Source organism: Artemia franciscana, chromosome 4, assembly GCF_032884065.1.
Source record: "Artemia franciscana chromosome 4, ASM3288406v1, whole genome shotgun sequence".
Taxonomy (NCBI): Eukaryota; Metazoa; Arthropoda; class Branchiopoda; order Anostraca; family Artemiidae; genus Artemia; species Artemia franciscana.
Genome location: NC_088866.1, coordinates 29,733,466 through 29,755,145, shown reverse-complemented (window position 1 = coordinate 29,755,145; position 21,680 = coordinate 29,733,466). Strand labels below are relative to the sequence as shown.

The 21,680-nt window shown below is 35.6% G+C and overlaps 1 protein-coding gene across 1 annotated transcript; it reads right to left on the bottom strand.

The window, feature by feature from the left end:
• Window positions 1–895: 895 nt before the first annotated feature.
• On the bottom strand, window positions 896–14,631 carry LOC136026273 (uncharacterized). The gene is made up of 3 exons (XM_065702661.1): window positions 14,551–14,631; window positions 4,145–8,828; window positions 896–994 (listed from the first exon to the last, which is right to left on the bottom strand). Exon 2 carries the CDS (start codon window positions 8,805–8,807, stop codon window positions 4,164–4,166), a length of 4,644 nt encoding a protein of 1,547 aa, XP_065558733.1. The 5' UTR covers window positions 8,808–8,828; window positions 14,551–14,631; the 3' UTR covers window positions 896–994; window positions 4,145–4,163.
• Between the last annotated feature and the right edge of the window lie 7,049 nt (window positions 14,632–21,680).

Below are 21,680 nucleotides of genomic sequence, written 5' to 3'. Positions count from 1 at the left end.
TTGGTGGCAAGATGGGTCTGGTGATATTCGATCAGCAACAAGCCAATTTCATGCCTCTAATAATATTAATAACAGTATTTATTAAGTTTTCAAGATTATACTTTATCATCAGAAGCTCTTTATAATCTCAACTCTTGCGCATTTTTCTGCTTGATATTATCATATATTTTAATGAACATAGCAGTAGTGGTTTTGGGCCTTATAATCTGGGGGGGGGGCAAGGTAAACTATAGGACTGTAAAATATAAGTTAAAAGAAATTCAATGTCAGAAAATTTCTGCCCAGGCTTAGAACCGCCACCAGAATTTGGTCACTTTAAAATTGGTGTTATCCATGGAGGATTTTCGCCCAAAAGCTTCTGAATATAGAATATTTTGGATTTTCCAAAAGCTAAAGAACGGTATCGAATAGTTGGTGACTTATACAACCCGCGATATCCTAGATAAGCCTTTAAAAGTTTGGACCAAATCGTATGGGTAACTCTGAAGAGTGGAAACTGGTGTTAAAGTCGACAAAAAAAATCACCAACGCTAGCTAGCATTTGGAATTTTTTTTTTCAAGCTTCATTTTTTTTTTTCAGAAACCAAAATCAGCCATGTGCTCCCGTATTGATTATACCATCTGCACTAGCTTCGCCTTATTATTGTAATAAAAAAGCCAAGAAACATCAGACCCTAGATGGCGTTGGTTTGTTTGTCGATACTAGTGCCTGCGCGGTGCTACTTTGTTTGGTTAAGGTTATTGCATTGTCGAATTTAGTGTAATTGTAATGATTTTGTATTAGTTGTAATTTATATTTGTTGTAAATTCATTTATCATTGTAAGTATTGACATAATTTTTCATTAAATATCGCTTACAGAAACTAACATAATTGCCAAAAACAAAGTGAATAAATACCGATTCCCAACTATTTATTAAAACCATGAACCATAATTGAAAAAAAATGTTATTCTTCGGAGCCAAACTTCATGCTTGACTTTGGAGAATACGCCTCTGAAAAATAAACATATGAAAGATTTTCGAATTAACTCACTTCTATAAAATTTTCCCTTGAACTGGTTTTGTCAGCTGGGATGCATTCGGCTGACTTTTAGGTGGGTGTGCACTGAATTCTTTAAATAAGCATATTTTCTGAAAAAAATTTCAATGTTGTATAAAATTCCATATTTGGTGCATTTTTGATTGATAATCGGCGTGTGCTTTATTGCGTTTGCGTCTGCGCCGTTTTATACCAGTCATTTTGCAACACTACCTGCAACTGCAATAAATGTTGGTAAAAATTTTTTTGACAGCTCATTAATACGCCAGTTAAAAGATAAGATATATTTTCGAACCAAAAACTAAAACTCTTCTACAAATGTAATGTATACTACTACTACTAACAACTCACCGCACCACCAAGCCGCTTAAGGCCAACACAGCTACGCACGCTCCTCCTTCATCCCAATCTATTCAAAGCCTCCTTCTTTACGCCCTCCCAAGAAGTTCCCATTTCTTTTAAATCTTTCTTTATGACATCCTCCCACCCCAGACGGGGACGACCTGCTTTCTGTTTAGCCCTAGACGGTTGGCCGACAAGGACAATCTGTCATTCTTCACCCGGAGAACGAGCCCTCGCCGTCTCAACCTTTCTTTCGTTATAGTGATAAGATTGAGCTACATTTTTCACAGAGCCTACTGTTTGAAATACGGTCAGTCAGCTGGGTACCCAGAACAATCCGTAGGCAATTTCTCTGGAAAACATCTAGTAAATCTTCATCCGCTTTCGAAGCGCCTATGCTTCAAAGCCATATTTGGCACTGTTATCGCTGTACCTTCCAATATTCTATTCTTGGTTTGCTGACTTATCTTCCTATTCTTCCAAACTTTTTTTTACTATGAAAAAACGCCCTGAGCCTTGACTATTCTACTTTTAACATTTTCACTGCTCTTACCTTCTTTACTAATAATACTACCAAGGTAAGTGAAGCTGTCCATCTGATCAATCTTTTTGTTACCTAACGTCATCCTTTCATCTTCACTTATTCCCAGTCTTAGTGACTTAATCTTCTTAACGTTAATTTTCGAACCTATTCTAGCACCTTGAACTCGCAAAACCTCTAAAAATTCATTCATTTTGCTCACACTTTCATCTAGGATGCTTAAATCATCAGCATAATCTAAATCCAGACTAGTTTTTCCTGTGCATTTGATTCCGTGATCTCCCATTGCCTTTCCTATGCTCCTTAAGACAAAGTCCATCAAAATGATCCACATAAAGGGGGATAGAACACATCCCTGCTTAACTCTGATTTAATACAAAACCAGCTGCTAACCTTATTTCCTACCTTAACCGCAGCTATTTTCTCACATAGCACGAATCACTTTGAGTTATTTGTCCGGTATACTATACAATGATATGATTTTGCTTAAAGCTCTTCTATCAACATAATCGAACGCTTGCTCATGATCTATAAAACTGAGGACGAAAGGTGTTTGACAACTAGGGCACTTCTCTATTATTAACCTATGAGTGAAAATTTGGTCGACACATCCTCTACCTTTTCTAAAACCGTACTGTTCTTCTCTCAAAACTTTGTCTACAGCATCTCTCAGTCTAAAAAGTATCATCTTACTAAGTAATTTGCTACCTACTATGTAAGTATAACATATTACTAAGTAATTTGCCTCAATACGACACTCATTCTTATCACCTTTCTTATACAGTGGTTTAATTAAGGTTTTCATAGAACCGTTAGGTACTTCTCCCTTTTTAAAAATCATATGCATAATCTTCACTAACTTATTTCTAATCTCAGAGCCACCATATTTAAGAAACTCATTTACCACCCTATCAGCACCCGAAGCCTTATTATTTTTTTTATTTTTTAGCACCGTCGCTAATTCTTCTCACAAGACAAAAACTTCTTCCAAATCCAAGGTATCACAAACTTTTATTTTTCTCTATATTTTTTCCTGCAACTGTATCTCGGTTCAGCATATTCTCAAAATGTTCCACCCATCTCTCTTTAAGAATTTCCTTATCACTAATTGTGGCCCCGTTCCTATATTTGATTGGGACAAGTCCAGATTGACTACTCCCTCTAAATTTATTAACTGCCAGTACAATATTTTACTTCATCTAACTTCATCTTCCAGATCCTCGGCAATTTTATCCATGGCCTAAAATTCACACATCCTTAGTTCATATTTTAATGCTTTCACCTCTTTCTCTACATTCCTTTTGTTTTCATATAATTTATCAATCAGATAATTCTTGTACAAGCCCTTTTTCCTCTCTATTAAATATAAAGCTTTTCCACTAATATTCCTAGCTGCAGTCTTAACTTTCTTTCCTAAGATACCATCAGCAACTTCAAAAATGGTTTTCTAAAATTATTCCAACCATTTCCCGCATTGTCAAATTTTAAACTCTCCAGTTTAGTATTCAACTGTTCCTGGGAAGTTTCTCTCAAATTTTCATCCTGGAGTCTAACAACATCATAACTTCCCAGGAGGTAGTTACCCTTCCGAAATGCCAGCTTCAAATTAACCCTAGACACTACTTGGTGGCTCAATAGCTTCCTGTACGATTTAGGCTCGTATCTTTTTTATATCGATCCCTTTTCAGGATAAAATAAAATTTGCTTTCCAGACAATTTTTAATGCTAAAAAAATAAGTTGTTGAGCAAGGTCAATGATTTTCAAGATTTCACATTTGACCTGGCTCTTCAAAGAACCAGTATTAAACCTTGCTCTGCTTCTAGGATATATTACTCAACACAAAAATAAAATTTGGCTACTGTAAAGTTGTGGGTATTATTGATGATTGAAGCTAGTATAATAACTAAATAGTATCATGGGTTCTATTTTTTTGTTTAATTTGTGCTTGCACGAGCAATTACGCTATTTTGTACTTATGTAATTAAATAGAAATCATGCTATTTTATACGAATGAGACAAATGGCTTTACTGTACAGATAGGGATAAAAAATTACATCTGAAATATTGGGTCTAGACTTCTCCATCTGAAATTAGGTCCCCAATTAAAGGGGTATAGTTTCATGGTGGCCTTATGCGTTTCTTTAGATCTCAGCTTTAGAATCAACTAATAACTTTCGTTTGACCTCATCAAATTCAAATTTACTTTTTGTTGTTTCTTACCTCAAAGTTTCCATGTTCCTCAAATTCCTCCTGCGTAACTAAAGTATTCTGGGGTGATCAAAAGGGCAATGGGCATGACACAATTCTGACTCATATCTTGATCGTCATCTGAATTGGTACCAACAGGGGCTGAATAAGAATCATCTTCCTCAAAATTGTAATTACTGTTTCTGCTCTCATTCTGAGACTCGTAGGTATCCGTAGTCTCAAGGAAAGAAACGTCAGGTGAAACTATGAATATCAGTGGTTTCACTGGGGATTTGTTGTTCTGGTAGGCTGAAATATTGTCTTTAGAATCACTTTCATATGTTTTATTTGTGTCTAATTCGGGATCAAGAATGGCATTTTCAGTCCCAGCCATACAATTCATCTTTTTATTTATTGCTTCCAACTCTTTAAATGCTTCGAATTGTATAAAATTTTCAATCGGACTTTTTTCTGTTTTGTAAATACTCTCATTATTATCTGAATTGTCACAACAGAGAAGTTGGTTCAATGGTTGAGTGCGTACTTCTGATCCAATTTCGTTGGCTCCAAAACTTTCTCTCATTTCAGTTTTGGTCACTGAATCTTGTATCTCAGCATCTTCAATAACCGGCACTTCAGGTGAATCATCGCTGATGGAAGTCACTATGCTATCTCCGTCAGTATGTTCAACGGTCATTTTAGGGGATTCATTGGCTCCGTTGTGATCATTAACTAACTCTTTTACTTCACTTTTGCCTCCAATCCCGACTTTCTGTTGCAGTACTTCTACTTGATTCAACGTTTTTGAGGAAAGATTCAAGTCCATTGCTCTTTCTTCAACTGTCCTTATAGTTCTTGCAGCAATAATATCATTTACGTTTCCATAGTTCGGAAAATCTTTAATATGGCAAGATTTCTGATCACATTCATTTTGTGATTCGTTATAAGAATCTTCAGCATTTTCAGATGGTAATCCTAACTCCATGGTCTCTTTTATTTCAGTCACTGTTTGGAAGGAATCCACACTGAACATTGTACTACTGCCAGTTTCAACTGGGTTGTCAAGTCTTTGAGCTGTCTGTTCAGATAAAATTTGGGTTTCTTGCCCCTCTTTAGCTACGATATTCAGTGGATTTAAATTTTCATTCAACTTGATGCCATATTTTGTCCCATCTTCAATATTGTCAACTGCAGTCCTAACTAAATTTTTAAAGTCGGAGGACATATTTTTATAAGTTTCGAAGTTTGTCAAATTTTCTGAAGATACTTGAACATCGTTATTTTTTGCAATTTGCTCAGCTTCTTCTTCATATAGTTCTGTCTGAGCTTCAGTAGCAAAAGAGTTATCATCTTTTTCAAAAGGTACTTTGGAAGATAGTACCTTAGATTCCCTTTCATTCCCGTTGGACATTTCTTCACCTAATTTTTTTTCTGATTCCTTGAAATTCTGAATTACTGGATTCATTGGACTTATCGTTTGAAAATCCTCTTTATTATCTGAATCACTCTGCAGTTCTAGCATAACGGACTTGGAAGTTTCCTGGTCGACATTTTCTTCTAAAATTTGGGCCGTGTTAGGACTATATTCAGATAAAATATTCATCGTTGTGTCCGAGGTATCTTCCATGGTTATTGGTGTTTCTACAGCATCACCGGACCTATCATGAGTACGAGACCTATCAGCGCCTTTTTTGTTAAAACAAGCGTTTTTACTTTTGTTTTTATTTTCTTCACGAGAAGTACTTTTCGATATAGAAATATCTTTGCTAGTCCCCCCTTTAGGTATTTCATTATTATCTTCATTGATAGGCTTTTTAAAAGACGAATTATCAGTCGTAGGTGCCTCATGCACAGTCCCAGAGTAATTCAGTGGTTCTGTCGTCTTTTCAATTCCTTCTTCAAGTTGCAGTTTGTTTAATTTGTCGTCTGTTTCACAGCCCTTTAAGTGTTCCATATCCATTAACATAGAGCGTTTATTTGATTCTTTAGTTGTGACAGGAAGTAAAAGAGTAGATCTTCCTTCTTCTAAAGAGTTTTCAAATGGTAGAAGTAAAGAATTATCACTATCTATAGCTTTGTTAAATGAACCAGTTTTTCCGTCTTCTGGATCTGTTTCCCCAGAAATCTCAGTAATTTCCCTTGCATTATTTTTGGAAACATGAAGATCATTGTTATTAAAACTTATGCTTCTGATTTGTTCTTTATTGCCTTCTTCACCAATTGCAGGAATTGTGCCTTGGTCTTTATCTGAAACTGATTGTACCAGCTTAGGAGATATCAAGACGATACTGTCTACTGGCAATGCCTTTTCCCACGTTTTTATTTTTAACTGTTCTTTTTCACTTCTAGCGGACTTAGAAGCGATTGCCTCAGGTTTCCTCGAAATAGCAGAGAATTTTGGCTGCTGTTTGGTTTCATTATAGGCTGTTCCAGGGCTCTTAGAATATTCTTCTTCTTTCTTACATGTTAGTGTAAAATTATCAGCAGAAACTTTAGAAAAATCTGCTGAATTATCTTTCTTTTGCATTGCATTGTTTTCAGTTTTTTCTGGCTCTAAATAAAAATCCATGTTTTGAATCCCATCTTGCTTATTTTCTAAGATAGTTTGTTGTGGCTCCACACCTTCAAAAGAAGAACTTGGCTGGCCTTTGACATAACCATCATTTTTGTCCATTCTTTCGTCTACTTCGCTATCAATTGCTTTAGTAGCAGGCGAAGAATATCCGTTTTCCATTTTTGTAATGCCCTCGTTAATATTCCCGTTAAAAAGCGGAGGTTCTGAACTATTCCCTACTTCTAAGCCTGTCATTTTAACCACTTTAAGATTCCCAATAGTTTCATCATTAAAGTATTGGTTGTTTGAGTTTGCTTTATTTTCAATTTCAGGGTTTTGATGTTTGACTTTCTTATCTCCATTATTCTGCCGGCTTTCTGCTAATATTGCCTCTGCCTTGTCATAAGTGCATCCCTGTTGTTCTTTTTCATTTGGGCTCGCAGCATGTTCTGGTACTCCAGTTGTCAGAATGGGATCAGCTACTTTCGTTTCAATAAGGACATCTTCCTTATTTTTCAAATATGGTGAACTCGATTGTCTGAACTGACTTTCAGTTGGATCATCTACCACGTCTACTTCTTTAGTTTTCGCGTCAACTTCTCTAAGTGAGCTTCGACAGATCTTGGAGCGAGCTCTCTCTTCCATATTTGAACAACCCACAGCATCATTCGTTTTGCCATTATCTCTTTCGTTTGAAAGTTTTGGGGAGCCTGATTCCACACGTTCAGTGGTTCTTTCAACTGCGTCTTGTTTCTCTGTTTTTGCTTCAATTTCTTTGAGTGAGCTTTGAGGAATCTCTAAGAGAGATCGCTCCTCTTCATTTGAATCATCGACAATATCATGCGTTTCGCCATTATTTCTTTCGTTTGAAATTGCTGGGGAGCCTGGTTCTGCGCATTCAGTAGTATTTTCAACCGCATCTTCTTTCCCTATTTTTGGTTCAGTTTCTCTGAGTGAGCTTTGAGAAATCCCAAAGAGAGTTCGCTCTTCTTCGCTTGAATCACCCACAGTATCAGTCGTTTCGCCATTATTTCTTTCGTTTGAAAGTACTTTGGAATCTGATTCTTCACATTCAGTAGCATTTTCAGCCACTTCTTCTTTCTCGATTTTTGGTTCCGTTTCTCTGAGTGAGCTTTGAGAAATCCCAGAAATAATCCGCTCTTCTTCGTTTGTATCATCGACAGTATCAGGCGTTTCGCCATTATTTCTTGCGTTTGAAATTATTGGGGATTCTGATTCTGTGCATTCAGTAGTATTTTCGACCGCGTCTTCTTTCTCTATTTTTCGTTCAGTTTCTCTGAGTGAGCTTTGAGAAATCCCAAAGAGAGTTCGCTCTTCTTTGGCTGAATCACCTACAACATCAATCATTTTCCCACTATTTTTCTTGCTCATAAGTACTTGGGAGTCTGATTCTAAACAATCAGTAGCGTTTTGAACAATCTCATCGTTTTCAGTTTTTGCTCCATTTTCTGAGTGAGCTTGCTTTTGTTTGTTTAACTTATCAACAATAACATTCATTTCGATATTATTTTGCGTGTTTAATTTGGGAATCGTATTATATTCAAGAGTATCTAACCTCGTATCAAGATTTTCGATAAAGCTTTCATTTCCTCTCTGGGGCCCTTTGTTGAATTGAGGCACATTCCCCGTGGTATTTTCATTGAAATCATCTTTAATAGTTGTTTCAATCCTACTTTTAACCAGTTCTTCAATCTTAATTTGAGAAATACAGTCTCCTTCTAATTTAATATCTTCTATTATAAGCTTTTCTGAAGGTCCAGGTGTGAGTAAAGGGTCTCTTTCATCAGTTTTGTCGTTGTTACTTTCTAAAATAGGACTCAGCTCTCTGTCAGTTGCTATGTTTTCTTCTTGAACTGCTGTTGAAAAATCATCACTGTTTATTGAGATTTTTGCTGAAAGTTGCAACGCAACCTGACGATCAGATTCAATAATAATTTCTTTTTCTGTTCTGAAAATGGTTGCAATCTTCAGGAAATCACTTTCCAGAGAAGCACCAGGAGAATTTACGTCTGCAAGTTCAGAATTATCGGTGAATACTGAATTTACCGTGGAATCACTCTCCGCAAAATGCGTATCATCTTGAGCTTCTATAGGAACGTTTTGGTTGTCTTGATTGTTCATATTTTTTCAAGCTCTTATATCCTAGAAAGAATTTTTGCCATAAATGGAGAAACGCAACTCTAAGATTTACTATAAGCAAGTGATTAAAAAATCTGAGAAACAAAAAAGATGGAAGAAAAGTCAGGAAGTTTCAGCAATCTAGAAGATTTCAAAAGCGGCAGGACTGCTTCGAAAAAACTTACACCTGGATGAGAGTGCACATTTACATACAAGCGTGCCCACGTGTATGCATGAGCTGGAGGGGGCTGAAACCCAGAAAACCATCTAGGGCCACAAAAATAATTTGAATACTATAATAAAACTCGAGACTTTGGTAGCTTTCAGTACATATTTGGATTGCAGAGTAAAGGGATGTTGAAAATTGTAATTTTGAAGGTTTTATTTGCTCAATTGAGTAAAAGTTGAGACTTTTAAAACAGATCTACAAGAATAAGCTTTGAGTTTCCCAAAAGCTCGAAGAAGAAAAATCATTTAAGCCTTTTGGTCCTTGTCACGACGATATGTGTTAGTGCTGATGTGCTATTGCAACTTAATATATGATTAATGAATTAATTCCAGCCGCTTTGTACTCGTAAACAAAAAGGCACATATTAGGGTGACGCATTACTTTTCAGACGTTTTTTCACTTTCATTTGGGTAAATTTGCAGCTCTCTGTAATCAAATTCTACCGCAGAGGAAAAAAACAATTGTGCCTCAAATTCCTTCTCAAAGGTTGTACATGAGTAAAATGAAATTTTAGGTTGGCCTCACAGAAACATGATTCTTCGTCGCTTTAAATGAAGTTAAATAAAAATATAAGTCCTTTAGACTGAAAGTAAGTAATAAAGTAAGTAAGAAAGAAAGTAATCGCTCTTTAAGAATGACTCCTGAGTCACAAATGCCATTTAATTAGAATAAATGGCTCGTTTGAAATTACTAAAAAAACTTTAGTGTAAAGAGTGAGGTATTGACAAGAGGGTGACCTCCTTCATATACATAATAGTTTCTGTTCATTTTAAGTTTTAATGCTGCTCCTTTCTTTCAGTTGATTTCTGATCGTTTTTTAAATAATGCTGGGAAATCTCGCTCCCTCTCCATGGAAAGTTCCCTTCCCCAATGAAAAATTCCTCCACGGAAAGGACCTCCCGCGAAACCCCCCGACCCTCTCTCCTCACCAGAGAAATCCCCCCTGAAACGTCTGGATACTTCCCAGCAACCAACACTATATGTAAAGAATGGGCAAAGTTCATAATTTGCAGCCCTTCCCCCTGGGACTGTGGGGAGTTAAGTCATCCTCAAAAACATAGTTGTTAAATTTTTCAACTTTCTTGAACAAAATGGCTTTCTCAAAATTTTGATTGGGTGACTTTGGGCAGCTGTCCTCCAATATTTTTAGTCACTTAAAAAGACACTAGAACTTTTGATTTCCGATCCAATAAGCCCTTTCTTGATCCTCTATAATCACTGGTTTGGTATGATCACCACAGGGGGGGGAGGACAAACAAACAAAAATAAATAAACACGCATATGTGATCATTTTTTTGTCAAGAAATGCAGAAATTTAACTTTTTTGTACATAGGAGCTTGAAACATCTACAGTGGGGTTCTCTGGTATGCTGAATCTGATGAAGTGATTTTCATTAAAATATCTTGATGTTTTGATGGTGTTTACCCCTTTTTTCAGAAACTGGGAACAGTTTCTCAGGCTTGTAACTTTCGATGGGTACCAATCAATTTTATGAATTTTCCATGTTTTGAACGAGAATCAAAATTACATTGTTTTGATGTATCTATTATCATAAAGACTCTGTTCCTTAGAGCTTCGGTTACTGTTTTGCCGCATCACTCCTTACTTGCTGTTCGTTACCACAAACTGTTTAAAAAATTTACAAAAACTACAGTGCGTAGCATCAAGGCTCCCAACGATTGAAAATTTAGTGGAGTGGGACAAATTACATTTTCAAAATTTTTAAAGGAAATATTAAAAGGGTAATTTTCGACGAAGATACCATGAAAAATCTTTTTTTTTTCAAAATCTAAATCAAAATCTCTGGTAAAATTCTACACATCTTGAAAAGCACTTGAATTAAGGGAATAGAACTTTCTACCCAGAACCTCTATGATGCTTTTGCATGGTATTTTAAGTATCTATATCCTATCATTCCTCCTCCAAAAGGCAGTAACGATAACTTTTCACAAAATTGAAATCTTCAGAAAAAAATCCATAGCTCAAATGAAACATAACGAAAGTGTTTAAGGTCTTATAACTTTCCTCTATCTTGATTTATAGCGTTCTAGAAATTCGTGAAACTGTTTGGCTTCAAATCCTGCTGAGGTTGTAGGGATTGTGATTTAAAAACCAAGGGCTAAAGAAACCGGTACACAAAAAATTGAGGTACAGCATTTTTATCCGGTAATAGACCTGTCTTCTATGTAATCCTTATAAGTTCTAGATATAAGGAAATGGTAGAAATTTAGCTTGATAACAAATTCTCGGGGTATATTCAAGGCCGTCGATTCATTACATTTCTCTTACTCAACTACTTTCTAAGAAGACAAAAAACCCCTTCACCTGAAATCTTAACTTTTTATCTCTAAGAAGGATATTTAGTGCCTTTTTATGTAGAAACTCTTAAAGCGGCACCTGACCTCCGTATGTGCGATTGAACGAGCCCTTCCTCGACTTTTTACGACCGTCCATCATTACCATGATCCATGAAGGAAAAATAATAAGGAAACAGATAGTACTATGGAGATGCATCCCACTTGACTCAACGCTATTACGTTGACTGTGATTATGCTGTAAGAATATATCTCTTTGCAGTCGAAATTTGCAAAACTATTTTATACATATTACAACTTTACAGATATAGACTAAACGCATCTATGCATAACCGCGCAAATATGGTGTCAGTTTAAGTATTTATCTTGGTACAATGCCTTCTGGTGTACTTTGTCGTGTAAACTTTGAAAGTAACTTGACTTTTGCGTGAGAATCTCACTTTATCACCTATCAATACTACTACCACTACTAGCAACTCACAGGAGCACTTAGCTGCGTAGGCTCCTCCCATCCCACCCTTCCAATGTCATTATCTATAAGATACGTAACCTTGGTAGATCATTTGACTTTGTCCGGATATTATTAATAAATACTACATCTTTACTCCAAAAAAAGTAAAGATTGATGCTAAAACTTAACATTAGCGGAAATTATATTATGTACGACCCTCTCGTACATAATTGGGGTGCCACCCAATAAATTAGCCTGGGAGGATCGGCTGATGAATCATCCTCAGAGGTAGATGAGCTAATGGCCAAAATTTTGTTTTTTTTCATGTTTATTTGTAGTCCATTCTTTTCTAGCTCATATAGGTGAACTTTTGAATAATATCAATGCTAGCGGAAGTGTTGGGATTAGCTGATGAATCACCCTCAGGGGTAGATGAGCTAATGGCCAAAATTTTGGTTTTATTCATGTTTATCTGTAGTCCATTCTTTTCCGCGTCTTCTCGTAAAAGTCGAGACGCTTCAAGCAGTTGCTCCATTACTCCCACCGAGATGGCCAAGTCAGCGTTCGAGATTAGATGATGCTCAAACTAGTGCCTAAATCTGAGGCATATTGTAGAACTTGTCATAATATAACCCAATGATAACACTAAAGAGTTGGGGAGTCACTGTACGCCCTTGACACCCTCTTGTTGTCATCTAGAATGACGGGCTTTTCTGTGGGAAACCCCACGGAAATTCCCACTATTTATTGCAAAACCTGTACACCTCATAAAAATACTTGTCTGAAGGGGTCACCCAGCCCCCTATCTGGTGTACTTCTTGTGGTGTTGTTTGTTATACCAAGTGTGGCACATTTTGTGCCAAATTTTGCCAACTTCCGCCATGCCTGCATTTTCGGGCCCAGCGTAACTCATTTCTACCATATTTGCAACCTTGGGCACACAATTATTGAGAATGGATGGCCCCTTACATAAGAGGTAAATAAAACCTTTCTAGTAGATTTTAATGGAAAGTTTTTTGCTTGATTTGGAAATGCAATCGGAATTTCCCATCGTCCTTGGTTTTCAGTTAATACCTTTTTTGAGCTTTTTTTTTCCAAAACTGGACTATTCTGGACATTTGAAGAAATAATGAATTTTCCACGAGTTTTCTAACGTAACTTTTTAATGTACATCCGAAACTATAATTAGATTTCCTACCTTTCTAGGCTTCTCCTATTACAACTATGACTACTGGTAACTTTTTGCAGCACATAGCCACCTGAGGCCAAAACAGATGCAGAACTTCCCATTCCGCCTACTTCCTTCAAAGTTTCACTCTTTAACTCTCCCCCGCATTTCTAGTTTATTTTCAATGCTTTCTCATAACCTCCTCCCACTCCATTAGGGACGACGACTTAACTATTATGCTTCATCTGTAGAACATGATGTAGCTATCTTAACATAGTCCTAGAAATTGGTATTCGACTTCATTATTCCTACATCTTACTGTTTGATATAAAGGTCCTGAAAAATGAATGCCTAAAACTATTGTTAGAAAATTTCTGTGGAAGACATTTAGCATATCTACCTAAACTTTTCAAGGCCTCTGCGTATCACATCCATACCTGACCACTATGGTCGCCTTGGGGGTCCCAATAATCTAATCTTAGTTAATTTTATTAAAACTTTTAGGTTTGAAACACTAAGAATTCCAAAAGATTTACAAAATAATTTATTACATTTTTGAGTTCAGTGTAAAAACTGCTTTGGAAAACATTCTTAAGCAATTAGTTAGCTTTTATTTACTAAAATCTAAAGCTACCGAACTTACAAAAAGCTTAAAACTGTTTCTCAAAACCATATTGTTTCTTAAAAAAATATTGGGCTACTTCACTTTTGAATTTAATAATCCGAAGAAAAAATTTAAAAACTGCGAATATTTTCATTGAAGAAATGACTGTGGACGACTGATGTGTTTTACAGTGGATAGATTGTCAAAGACCGGGTTCGTTGGTCATCCACCTGGGATCAAGCAGAAAGCGGTCGTTTTAAATGAGGTGATCATGAAGGATTTATGGACTAGACTTGGGCTCTCCTAGGCGAGTAATTAGCACGCCAGACTTGAAATCATTTGTCCGTGATAACAGGGATTTGGGTCCTGGTGTCACTGGTTGTTCGGTTTCGAACGGGGGTCAGTCGTGTGGCTCTGTAAGCGCAGTTAGAGCCGACTTAGCTAAAAAAGTGTACGTAGAAAGTCTGAGGAAAGTAAACAGGAAGCGTGAAAGCATAGGATGGCTGGACCCCTACCCCCAATTTCCTGGTCGAGGGGCCAAATATCAGCACTACCGGTAGGAACTGTTAAGCTCAGTGCCGTTTTCTTTACCTTTTTATTTTAGCATATTTAAGAAAGCAACTGACACACCTCTCCTCTCTCAGATGGGAAAATATAAGAATATATATAAGAAAATATCTCTCATAAGGGAAAGTCATGTATAAGAATGCTAAGTCTCAAACCTCTCTTGAAAACTTCCGCTGGCAATTGCACTTGCTCAGATAGGAAAATTCAAATTTAATTTGAAGGTCATATTTTATAATATTCGCTACATCTTTCCTTATAACTTAGAAATGGATTCCTTTACAACAAGGTCGTTGCACTCACTCCAATAGGGAAATTCATGTTAAATATACGTTCATATCTAAGAATGTTAAATCCTAAACTTCTCTTCACAACTCTGGAATGAACACAAAAATAGTAACATAATTCACTTACTCGGATAGAAAATATTCAGTGTGATTCCGTATGCTGCATAAACTTGACTAATTTTCTCTTTAAATACAACCAGATCTAAGACCTTTAAAATACAGGTTCATTTTTATTAGGTTTGCTAAATTCTTTGATATATATTGTATGAAGCAATAAAAATATTTCAAAGTACATCTAGTAATTATTTCAATATATGTTCTTTTCTCAAGTTAAAGAATTTCATAAATATTTGAGACATTAATTACCTTAGCAGCTGTGTAAAAATATTATTTATTTCAGAATTTGATAATAATCTGAAACAAATAATCTTGAAACATGTCCAAATATACACTTGATTGTAAATACCATGTCATATCCTGAATACTAGTTTGTAGGTATGAGCCAGGGTTGTAGGTAGGAGGAGGACCTCGGGGCTTAGACCCTCCTGAAATCTCGAACTTTTGGGAACTTCTTATTCAAATTTTCATTTTTATTGATTGCCCTCTCCGTCTGCCCAGAGAAAAGCTCCTGCGTTCATCCTTGATGCGATTACACCATTGTTTTGAAGAATGTTTCTTTTTCAAGGGTGTTATTGAATTTAATCTTGTGTATATCTAATATTAGTAATTGATATCGAGTATACTCTTAAATTTGTATTAATACGTCAGATCTAATTTTAATTTTGCAAAAAACTTGACCTCTACTCCAGATTAAAAAAAAAATCAAATACGAAGGACTGTAAAAATAGATTCTGAATGTTTGAACTGGTTTAAGTGTAAACTAACGCCACTATGCATACAAATTCGACTGTTTGTCCCAGATTTTAAAGAACGACTCCTGAAACACAAGGGCGATTTAATTAGAATAGGAAGTTTCTTTAAAGTGCTAAGAACTTTAGCTCGACGAGCAAGGTAGTTAAAAAAGGGGGGGGCAACCTCTTTATATACGAAATAATTTATGTTCATTATGAGCTTTAATGTTGCTACTTACTTTCGGTCAAAAAACTTGTTTTTTTTTTTAATTTAATTCCAACTTAAAACAAACCGAAACGACTATTATTAAACAAATGAAACCTAAAAAGAACAGAAATTTAAATAAATAACCATGTCAAGCTTAACGATAACAGATACTGCTATAGGTGAATAAATAAATCCTAAAACGAGGATAAATTAAAATGAATCAAACCGAGAACAAATAGAAATAAAAAAAAAAAAAAAAAAAACAGTAGTGCTACTACCCTCTAGACCGTCTACAGCTTATAGCGTCATTTGTTCTTTACTGGAAACCAATTATATTAAAAAAAATTCTTTTATAACTATGAAATTGAATATCAAAATTTGCTGAGATTCCCAGGAATTAATATTATTATATATTAAACAATTATAAAACTTTCATTCGTTCTTTCCAGTCATATTGACTATTATATTTTATTTGAATATGTCAATGATTTGACAAAGGAATTCTGTTCGAAATACATATCGTTTTTTTTCTGTTTTAATTAAATGCAAATGGAGCTCAAGCTGTTTAGATTAGAGGGATTGTGGGGAGTTGGAGTAGAACCACGCTTATTTGTAAACGAATAGACTTGCAATGTTTTTTTTTTATTATTTTGCTTTTTGTTCAATAACAAATAGATAAAACCTTGCTCGGAATACAAGTTGTTTTCAGTAAAGCGCAAGTGACGCAGAATTTTAAGGGCTTTAGCCGTAACCCAATCCCCATGTGTATTAATGTATGTGTGTGTTTAGGTTTAACCTGATTATTCCTTTTAGTTTCTGCTTATTTTAGGATGTATTTATTCATCTATAGCAGTATCTGTGGTGTTTATGTTTCATTTGGCTATTTTGATTTATTTTCTGTTTGTTTTTGGTGTCATTTAATTATTAATAAACATTTCTGCCTGTTTCAGTTATTATAGGACTTTATTTCTTCTTGTCTTAGGGTTTAATATTGCTCCTTAATCTTTCCTGAAAAAAACTTCTCTTTTCAAAAACTTTATTGTTAGTTCATAAATGTATAACAGATAATTTGAAATAGGAGCACTAAAATCGCGCAAAATTTTGTTTAACGCGTCTAATATATATTAACTTATATACCCATTTGATTGTCGACAGAATTTGGGGCATGGCACCCGTGAATAAGTGGATTCCTAATCTGATGTAAGACTAAACCCACAAAAAATTATATTAATAAGACAATCGTTCAACTATCCATAGAAATGGGTGGCATAGCATCCGCGGTAATACGAATTCGGCTGATAATCTGAAATAGTGTGAAACCACCGAAAATAAACAGGAAAATACTAAAAACAAATTTTATTTTCATTAGATTATTACATTATTGCTGTAATTGTAATTGGTACATAATACAACTTAAATCTTTATTTTCTTCATTTTTGTACAAATTGTTATCAGGTTATCGTAAGCCAATTTGGCCATATATCTCTTAGTATTGTTATCATTTAGGTAAATAATTTATATTTCTTAGAAGTTTTTTGGTTCCCTGAAGAAACACTGCAGCAGCAATGTGGATTGATACTCTATTTGGTAATACGGGACCCGAGGGTTCAATTTCAGCTTCGACAAGACTGGGCGCAGGGTTTTTAGCCATGGTGATTTATCACTATTTCTTGTGTTTTTTTTTGTCTAGTGATTTTTCCTCTTTTTTTAAATACCTTTCAGGCGAAAATTTTTTAATTCGGTGATTTTTTTTTTTTTGCTCATTTAGTGACCGTTTCTCAAAATTTTAGTAATTTTGTTTTTACATGGTGGCTGGGTGACTAGCTTGCTACCTGTCCTTTTAAGAGATTAAATGAATAAAAAACAGGTTTTTCAACTGAAAGTAAGGAGCATCATTAAAACTAAAACAAACAGAAAACATTCCGCATATCCCTTCCTCAGCTCCCGCTCTTTACCCTAAGGTTTACAGTTCTGTAAAATGCATCTCATTCAGATTCACAGGCTCTTGCGTTTGAGCAGTCCCTTCAATAATTGTGACAAAAAGTCAAACTTTTGTCACAATTTAAGAGAACTTAAACTATAGGCAAAAACTGAGTATTACATCAAAGCTTTCGATTCGAGGTGGAAGGGGAGGGTGGTTTTCAATCATGGGGATTGCAAATTTTCGTGCTTTTCGATAAAGCTATCCTGACCCCACCCTGGGGATGTCCTTGAGTACATACATTATCTTGTTCCATTATTTTATCAACATCACCTTTTCATGCTCTGTTTTTGTTGTTGGTAGTTTGTTTTTAACATAAATGTTTATCAGGCTATTACAAAAAATACTTCTGTTTTTTTAACTGAAAGTAAGGAGCGACATTAAAACTTAAAACGAACAGAAATTACTCCGTATATGAAATGGATTGTCCCCTCCGCAATCCCTCGCTCTTTACGCTAAAGCTTTTAATTGTTTTAAAAAGCAGAATTGTGGTAAAGAGTCAAACTTTAGCGTAAAGAGCGAGGGATTGCGGAGGGGACAACCCATTTCATATACGGAGTAATTTCTGTTCGTTTTAAGTTTTAATGTCGCTCCTTACTTTCAGTTAAAAAAACTAGTTTTTTTATGTAATTTCTGAACGTTTTTGAATTAATACATGTTTGATTTTGGCTCTCCACATATAAATTATTAAAATGAAATTTGCATCTTAATTCCTTTTTTGGCTAAATGGCTTTCTCTTAGTTTTGATCAGACGATTTTGAGAAATAAGGGATGGGGAAGGAGACCTAGTTGCCATGCAATTTTTCGGTTACATAAAAAGGCAACTATAAATTTTAATTTTTCACGAATCTTTTTATTAGTAAAAAATATACGTAACGTAAGAATTAACTTACGTAAGAAACTTTTATATTCTTTAATTCTTATTATGTCTATGAGGGGGTTTGTACCCTCGTTAATACCTCGTTCTTTACACTAAATCGTAAGTTTTGTCCCAATTCTTTAAGAATGACCCCTGAATCAAAAAGGCCGTAGAATAAATAGTTGAAATTACTAAAAATGCTATAGCATAAAGAGCGAGGTATTTATGTACTCCTAAATACCTCACTCTTTATTCTAACGTATTTTTAGAACCCCTCATATGCGTAATAATCTCTGTTCGTTTTAAGTTTCAATGCTACTCTTTACTTTCAATTGAAAATACTTTTCCATGTTTATTTTTCATCGTTTTTTTTATAGTAATTTTTGAAAATCCTGCGCCCTTTGCATTGAATTTCTGTTCCCCCATGATATATTTCTCCAAGGAAAGATCCTCCCACATAGCCCCCTCCCCTCAACCCCACCCCCAAAACCAAAAAAAAATCCCCTGAAAACGACTGTACACTTCCCAATAACCATTATTATATGTAAACACTGGTCGAAGTTTGTAACTTGCAGCCCCTCCCCCAGGGACTGTGGGGGAGTAAGTCATTCCCAATGACATATTTATTATGGTTTTTGAATATGCAGAACAAAATGGCTATCTCAAAATTTTGATCTGTTGACTTTGGAGAAAAAATGAGCGTGGGAGGGGGCCTAGGTGCCTTCCATTTTTTTTGGTCACTTAAAAAGGGCACGAGAACTTTTCATTTCCGTTAGAATGAGCCCTCTTGCAACATTCTAGGACCACTTGGTCGATACGATGACCCATGGAAAAAAAAAACAAAAAAAAAACAAATAAACACGCACCCGTGATTTGTTTTCTGGCAAAAAATGCAAAATCCCACATTTTTGTAGATTGGACCTTGAAATTTTTTCTATAGGGTTCTCTGATACGCTGAATGCGATGGTGTGATTTTCGTTAAGATCCTATGACTTTTAGGGGGTGTTTCCCCCTATTTTCCAAAATAAGGCAAATTTCCTCAGGCTCGTAACTTTTGATGACAAAGACTAAATTTGATGAAACTTATATATTTAAAATTAACATGAAAATCTGATTCTTTTGATATATCTTTTAGCATCGAAGCTCCGTTTTTTAGAGTTTCGTTTACTATTGAGCCGGGTCGCTCTTTACTACAGTTCGTTACCACGAACTGTTTGAAACATGGTTAAGCCAAACAATGATAAAAGACTAAAGATCTAGCTCTGAACATGCTTCTGGCTACCAATGCTGCATAAGATGTCTGATCGAATTCGAGCCTCTCCAAAGGCACAATCAAAACTATTGTAGCTACTTCCTACCACTAATTGTCGAAACTCGAAAAGCCGTTCCTATAGGCACGAATGATAAAAACGTAGTCACGCTTGGTCAAATACCTTGAACGATGAAAAGAATTTAGATCTTTTCTTTATCCAGCATGTATTGAATAAGTCCATGAGACGGCACCCATCAGCTGGCATTTCGGATTAAGTTTCGGTGAGATCTAACAAATGTTTATCATATATACCCAGGTGGTAATAATTTAAGGACATCCACCACCAGGGCGTCATTTGGGGGGGGGCAGTTTCCCCCTAAAATTTGGAGGGAAAATTATTATATAGCCTGTCCTCCTTGACTATCTGAATATGGACCCATCTTGCCCCCCCCCAAATAACAATGCTCAAGCTACACCCCTGGCCACCGCCTCAGCAGCATTAATCCTTTTGTGACTATACTTCAAAGGTATAATTAGGATACTAGCCCTTACTTCCCACTGTGTGGTTGAAATTTAACCACACCTTCTGGGAGATATAACGACACAAATTAATGGTCCCTCTGCTCCTTCTAAGGGGGCTGAGATTTCGCATGGGTCTCCAAGGGACCAAAATGTCCCTTAGTTACAATCTCTCCCAAAATTTTTGATATATGACAACCCCTTTGGATTGGTCTCCGGGTGACCAGAATTTACGGACCCCGGTATTGGTCTAATCGACTAAAGACCACAAAATTCTCAATAGGACGGTTACTTTTACTTCCCACCAAGTTCGATTGAGATCTGAAAACCACTTCTTTTAGTTATCATGACAACAAGAATTAAGAGATTCCGCCGTCCTTCAACACAGAGTTCTGACAGGTATCATCATAAGCAAAAGTAGAATCTTGTTCTTTGCACCAAATGAGTGAGTACCTCCAACTCCCTAGCAAGCTTAGCCAATATTAGATTACTGTTTTGGGTGGATGTTCCAAAGATAACAATTTTGGAACCTTCCTCCCTCCAAAGAAGTAAGTTTTGTTTCTCGATGGCTAAAAGTCAAACCTAGGACACCAGTTCTTACTTTCAATGAAGTTTTGTTGACTTTTCGCATTTCTTTGGCTCATTCACTGATGAGGATTCTGGAAATGCCTCTCCATCCTTTCATCTCTAAGTCAGATTACAGTTGGACTTCTTTAGGCCTAGTTCCGGGTAAAAGAAATTTTTTTTAACTTTTCTTGAAACCTTTTTAAGGTTAATTATTTCTTCTTTTTTGTGACAAATAACAGATTAGTTTTTGTGTTATTAATTGGTGAATATTTTTATGTTAAAAGATAGAGCCACACGCAGGACATTTGTCCTTTATGCTGCTCTCGAGTTTTTTATATAATGTATTAGAAGTAATGAATATATCAATCTGATGTTTTATATGCACACCCAGTTTCAGAAAATTCTATCAAAATCCAAAATCTTTTTCAACGAGCCAAAAATATAAATACAAAGATACAAATTTGGAATTTTGAGATCCACTCTTCCATAATTATTTCCAGATAACATAGAAGTGTCCCAAGTCACTTTAAATTTTATCGAGACAAGGCCAATTTCAAAGATTTTTCCCTTAAGAAATTTTAGACCTGCTATCCTTGTTGGTGTTGACCCTAACAGCGTGTAAAATTTCCAAATTCATCAATTCCTCAAATCCTACTAACATTAGGAACTTAAGGGTCAGAATTTCCGTTTTATGTCTTCAAAGAAACAGTACATAGCCCGACAAAGGTCTGACATTACATGATCTTTTGAAGTTAGTTTTGGAGCTAAGGTAGTCTCATTTTGTTGCTTATTATGCTAATTATTAGGCTAGAATGAAACCTTGGGAATTCTAAAAAACTAAGAGCAGAGTCTCTTCTCATCTTTTCGTATCCCACATGGAAAAAATCTCTCAGAAAATGAAACCAAAGAAACGGACCAAACGCTGGTAGTTGTACTGCTTCCGATATGCTTTGACGCCCATATTTGCTCCTCATAAAAATTCTCCCTTTTAAAGACTTTAGAAACAATTGAAAAGTCTAA